At 39.7% G+C, this 6,363-nt stretch overlaps 1 protein-coding gene across 12 annotated transcripts in view; it reads left to right on the forward strand.

Annotated features, from left to right (window-relative positions):
* The window catches only part of DYTN (dystrotelin), a 78,334-nt gene that overhangs the window by 8,514 nt on the left and 63,457 nt on the right, over positions 1-6,363 (forward strand). For all 12 annotated transcript variants that reach the window (XR_001862382.1, XM_017735586.1, XM_017735589.1 and 9 more), the window contains 5 exons: positions 161-249; positions 898-969; positions 1,316-1,479; positions 2,328-2,439; positions 4,632-4,777. Coding sequence is in view for 11 of the 12 variants with exons in the window: in XM_017735586.1 (XP_017591075.1) it covers positions 161-249; positions 898-969; positions 1,316-1,479; positions 2,328-2,439; positions 4,632-4,777 (583 nt within the window). In the remaining variant the exon portion in view is untranslated. The remainder of the gene's footprint in view (positions 1-160; positions 250-897; positions 970-1,315; positions 1,480-2,327; positions 2,440-4,631; positions 4,778-6,363) is intronic.

Here is a 6,363-nt window from a genome sequence, read left to right on the forward strand (position 1 = left end):
CCTCACCCTAGGGAGAAGTATGGTCACAGCAGTTGCTGAGAGCCTGTTAGGTACATAATAAAGTGTAGTATTTGGTAGACTGCAATTACCATAGCAGTTTGAAGATAGCTTGAAGACAATTCAGGCTCTGCTAGGATTCCAGCTTTTTTCTTGTTTTCAGCTTTCTTCCAGTTTTATGCTGTCCCTGATGGGAGGGCGACCTTGATTACCCGCAGTGCCCTGAGAAGCCTGCTAACAGACTTAAATCAGGTAATGTCGCTGCAGTGCTGTTACACAACGGATTTTGAAGGAGTGTACTAACCTAGGAGAAAAAAACTTCATGATTGATGACTGAAGTTAATAGGACACTGTGGACATAGGGAGCTACCATGCAAAGTAGTAAAAGAATCAAATTCTGTCCCTTTTCTCAAAATAACCACTTGCGTTAGTGAATGCCTCTGTGCATTCACGTTGCCTGAGCTTACAGGTCCTGGAAACAGCTGGATACAACTGTTCCTAAAGCAACCCCAAACTTCAGATGTCTGTACTCACTAGAATAACTTGCAGTTGCAGCAAGTTGCCTTAGCATACAGGTATTTCCAGCTGAACTGGTGCTGAAAATGGAGTCTGAAAACGAGCTCTGAGATTCAAACTCAGTGTCCTTCACTATTATAGTGTGGAAACATAGTATGTTGATCTGTTACAGTAAGTGAGTTGGAAAGAAATAATTCTGACACACCCTGAACTATGAAACGGCACACTGATGGTATGAATATGAATGGCTTTTCTTCAGAACAGTGTGTAAAATGGCATTGCTATAGATACTTCATCATCTGTGTGCTGTCACCATCGTAGCAGAGCATGATGGGAACATCTGTTTTTTATTGAGGTGTTTCTGAGCCTTTCTTTTTGATGTAGATCCCAGCCATTGTGGGAGAAGGCTGTACTCGGTCTTGTGTGGAAATTGCGATTCATGACTGTTTCCATGGGGTGAGTGAAATTCTGATGTCCTGGGAGATTATTCTGAATGTTGCTGATTGATTAAAAACTTCAAGTGTATCACCACATAATATCCCCGAGTATCTGCTTTAAAGGAGCAGGGCTGATCATCAGTCTCACAGTATGGAACGATTTGTATCTGTAGAAAAGATGCTCAGTAAGATACTACTGAGGACTCTTGCATTTATTCCAAAACCTTTGGAACCCAGTAACATTTTACATGAATGGAAAATCTATGCTAGCAAAATCCAGTATCAGAGCTTTTATTAGGGTCTGTAGATGAGACACCAGTTTTTTTCAAGTGAATGTATGAACCTGAGACATGTATTTTTTCTAGGTTCTGAATGCAGCTATTGTTGAAGAAAAATTCCTGTCCTGGCTTAGATCGGAGCCTGCTGTTCTCCTGTGGCTCCCTACATGTTACAGATTATCAGCCACAGAAATGGTTTCTCACCAAGCTAGATGCAGAGTCTGCAAGATTTTTCCCATTACAGGCATCAGGTGTGTCAGTGGTCTTTAGCATCCACATAATTAGTTCTTACCATTGTTTGCATACCTTACGGGTTGTAACTGATGCACTAAGCAAGAAACTTTGGACGTAATCTAATTTAACCAGGAAAAAAGGGAAAGAAGCTGCAGTCTAGTGCTCAAGCCTTCATCCTACTTCTCTCTAGCTCACTAGCATAGGTGTGACTATGAAAACTTGCTGAAGGTAAACTGGCAGTCCAAAGGTAAAGCAAATTAAACCTCTGTATCTCAGTTCTTTTTCCTGTAACCAGTTGTATTAACTGGCTAGTTAAGTTTTCCATCTTAGCATCTTGGTCATCTAAGTAATGGAATAAAATGGCATAATGGTATAAAAAGAACACTCTCCGTTACCTTCTGACCAGAAAGCTCAGGAAAGCATTTTACTGTTACTGTATTTTCACTAACAGTAAGCTTGCAGGTTTAGTTTCTTGCATTTTTAGTTTTCTGCTTACAAATCCTATGTCAATATTACAGTTCCATGAGAGCAGCAGCAAATAGAGGTAAGCTGGTGCATAAGAAGCATATGAAGTTTTAACTGCATTCTCAAAAATTGGAAATGGTGCTAGAACAATGGTTTCTTCCATGGACTGCATTTCAATGCAGCAAATAAATAATATCAAAACCATTGGTGGGTTCAGAGAATAGTCCACAATCATTTGGACAAAATAACCTGAGTTCCGAGAATGCTGAGGAAAGTCATTACTCTAACAAAGATGTTTCTTTTCCAGAGCCCAGGGATCTGGACTTCCAGTAATCAAGGTTACTTACACCAAGTTCTTACTTGCGGGGAAGTAAATAAAGCCTTTTGTTTTCCCCCACAGGTATCGCTGTTTAAAGTGCCTCAATTTTGACCTTTGCCAAGCCTGCTTTTTCACTGGCCGTCTCTGCAAACCCCATAAGAGATCACATCCTGTTGTGGAACACTGTGTACAGGTAGAGTCTCATTGTACTGATTCATTTCTGTGTTGAGGTTCTTCACATAGACAAGTAAGCAGTAGATTCTTGAACTACATTCACTATAATTATGTGTGTATTAGCCATAATGGCCATGACATATTAGCATTAGTAGTCTGGGAACAGTGAGACAGGAAAAGAAATAAAGCAGGCTTCTAACTTTAGAATGAGTGGTTTTTTCTGAAATAACTGAATAGAGCTATGAAGTATCCCAGTGCAAGTCTTCTTCTTAAGGAGTTTTATGGCAAATGGGTGTGTATTTTACTGTATTCTGTGAGATATGGCAAGTTTTCTGTTAGCAGATAATCCTTAAGCCTGTGAAAAGTCCCCTCAGTGTCCCAATGCGCCTTCATCCCAATCCCAATGCAGACTCATTGAGAAATTAATTCATCCTAAAGTTGTACAAACTCCTGCATGAAATGTCTTTCTTTTTCTCTCTTTTCTGAATGTCTTCAGTTTTTCCACTTTATTGTAAGCTTTTCTGACTCATTTGTCTCTGTCAGTTAGGGATACAGGACAAAGAGGTAGCATGTGCCCAACTAAGATCACATACTTAGACTCCGTTACAGGGGCAACTTGTGCTATCATCACACTAGTGGCAAAGTACAACACTGGGAATTTGTGTTTGGAAGATCAGCTTCTCCTTTGAGCAGGAGATTCCAGATCTTGTACACAGCAGCAGATGGGGTTTTTGTGGCTCTGTATAACAGTATCCTTCTGTTCCAGTAAGTGAGCTGAACAGCACTTAAGGAAGGTCCACTAAGCTGTACTTCCTGGTCTCCTTCTCAATCCTCTGCAGTTAATGTGAAAGATACCTGGGTAGTCAGTGTCTACACTAAAATTAAAGACTGTTAGACTGCTCCTGTAGTCACCCTTTGTCTGGGGTAGCATTAAACTGTTGTTACTTCATTGCTCCCTTTCTGAAAACAAAACCCTATTGCTAACGCTGTGAGAAATTATATCTGGATGCTCAGTATCTGCATTAAAAATAATAGTTCAGTCCCCCAAATATTGTTCTTCATATTCCATCTGTGAGAAAGTAGCAGAATCAGATGTTAACTAATCTCCTCATGTAGAGATTTCTAAGTAGAGACATTAAAATTAATGTGAATGGAGAGTGAATGGGAGTGTGTGTTTGTGGGAGCACCAGAAGGAAGGGCAAGAGAGATAAAGCAAGGCAGGAGATGTTACAGCCTGGATTGCAGCCATCTTGTTGCTGCAGTATTGCAATTGAATCACTGAACTTCGGCTTCCTTTGTGAAACCCTAGTCTAACACTAACCCTGTAAATATTACTTTATAAACCAAATATTGCAATACAGGCCAAAATCTATACCAAAATTTAAAAGATAAGCTACTCACTATGACAGATAGGATTTTTGTATCTGTTGTGTGGGACATAAAGTAATCAGCAGTAAGTTGCTATCCCCATACCTTCCACTCTTAGCAGATGCTGTCCTTGTCTGGGTAAGTTTTCACACTGCCTTTGTCAGGGATTGAGCTGCTGAGTGGGGGTTTGAGATATCTGCACTGTTTTTCCTTACCGTGCTGACACCTTGTGGTAATGTTACTACCACGTTGAGAAGCCCTAGGAGGGATGTGGTGTGTTTTCTTTGTGTTTTCCTGCTCAGTCTGTCAGGGCTCACCCCATGTTCTGCAGCAGTCACCTCCTGGACCAGAATTGTTTTATGTCATCCAATAATACAGCTACTGAGTTTAGTTGTTGTACATGAGCCTGACACTCCTGTGATAAATGGATGTGTATTTTACTATATTCTGTGAGAGGAGGATGTGAGCCATGGAAGACTATATCTACTAATGCTTTATACAAGTATAAAAGTATTTCTTCCTTAGATATTAGTCAGCAGAATTATTGTTGTGACTGTGAGCTTAATCATTGTAACTACCAAAATCCTGTGTCAGGCATTTCCAGGCTGCCTGACTTTTGTCCAGGCAGTGTTTTTCCTAAAGGAATTGGATCTGCTCTTGCCTGTGGTCCTGCATCACCACCCGCCTCAGCTCCTCTTCCAGGGCTCAGATAGCAGCCATGAGCCTCGTCAGATGGTGAAAAGGTGGACCTTTGCTTTCTGCCTTTGCCTTGGACTGTGTCTGTTTCTGGGCAGTACCTGTTTGAAAATTCCCTTTCTTCTTTATTATCCCTCATTCCAACAGATGTCAGCAAAGGCGAATGCAAAGCACTTTCTCCGCACCATCAGAAACAACCTGTTTCAAGAGCGCTGCAGAAGAAAGGAGGCTCAGAGAAGGACAACTCTGGAATCAGTGGAGGAGAGGCACTTGCTTTCTCACAAAAAGACTTTGTGAGTTTCAGTTTCAGATGAATTTATAATCTCTGAATGTCAGGCTGTGGAATATTGCTTGTTTGTGTCCTTTGAGTAAGGGGTTTTGTTATGACAGATACCATTGGTTTTTCATTATTTTTCCCCTATTAAAAGGGGAAAAAATAACTGAGAAGTTGCTGCACATTGTTCTGTAGCTTAACCATGCTGACAACCTAATGATCAGTTGTCTTATAAAATACAACCTGCTTGTGTCTTACTTCCCTACTTCCTTATGTTGTCTCTTTCACTCCATTCCCTTTCTTATACTCAGTCTAGGGTCAAGCATTGCAAGTATTTACTACCTTTCACAACTGCATGGGTTTTTAAGCACCTCCTCTGTGACAAATCCATTGGAAATTAACTGTGAATACTTTCCACATGTGACCCACAGTGCATTCACTGACAGGCATTCTACTCAAGTCCCACTAAATTGGACGCCTCTGGAACTACTCACAATAGCAAGCAACTGATCTCACCATTCCTCTTCTTTCAGACCAGTTGTTTCATGTCCTTTGGTTAATATTTAAAGTTATTACTGTATTTCTACTGATCACAGTGTTTAATAATGAGCATTGGAGGTTATGTTGAGATTTTTCCCAATAGTTTCTCCCTCCTTGCTATGAGATTTTGGTTGATACTTAGGTGTAGAAACTGAAGGGAATGATCATAGGAGATTAGCACTACAAACATACAAAGGGTGAGATTCCTTCCTAGTTGTATAAAGATCTAGCAAATGTCTTGCATCTGACACATGTTCTCCAAATGAGGCTTCAGTGAGACTGAAATAGGGAAAAAATGGTCAGTCCTCTCTAAAATAATTAATTTCATCTTTATGTGAAGGAGGAGAAAAATCTGTTTATAAAACTGGATTGTGCTACTCTGGTAGGTTTGCAGTTAGAAAACAATTTTTTGTATACTATAAGACCAATGGATGATAGTTACAGTGATCCTCATAGAGAATATTATTTGTTTGAGAATATTATATGTTTGTTTTTTAGAATGTGGTGAAATGAAAAACATCTTTCATTGCTAATATTTCCTCTCTTGTATTCAGCAACAAAACAATATTTAATCATTTTGAATGTAATTCAATCTTTCTGGAAGAAATCAAGATTTCTCTTTAATTCTGTGGGGGTTTGCTTATCTACTTTTTGCGTAGCAATGAGACAAAGAAGAATTTGAGGTTGCTGTTACAGGTGTCACTGTGGGGCTGATAAATATCTAGGCTTTTCCTAGCATCGAATGGACTAAACAGCAGCATACTTTGCTATTTTTTGTACTTGAATTTCCTAATATATTTAACTTTTGGCTATAGGAAGCAAAAAAGAGAAGCAGCAAATTGCAGAGACTAAATGGGTGGAAAGAAGAACCTGTTGCTGAGATTCTGTTGGGGGAGTGGAATTTGTTTTCAGGAATTTAATTCTTTCAACCAAAATATGCCAGCAGGCATAGGTAAACTTTATGTCTTGCTTAGTCAATAGCACATCTGTCTGTCTATTTACACTGCATTAGCTTTATTTGGCTCTTCCTGGCTAGCAAAACCATGTGAGTCCTGATCCTTTCCC

Source organism: Corvus brachyrhynchos, unplaced genomic scaffold (genome assembly GCF_000691975.1).
Source record: "Corvus brachyrhynchos isolate BGI_N302 unplaced genomic scaffold, ASM69197v1 scaffold255, whole genome shotgun sequence".
Lineage (NCBI taxonomy): Eukaryota > Metazoa > Chordata > Aves > Passeriformes > Corvidae > Corvus > Corvus brachyrhynchos.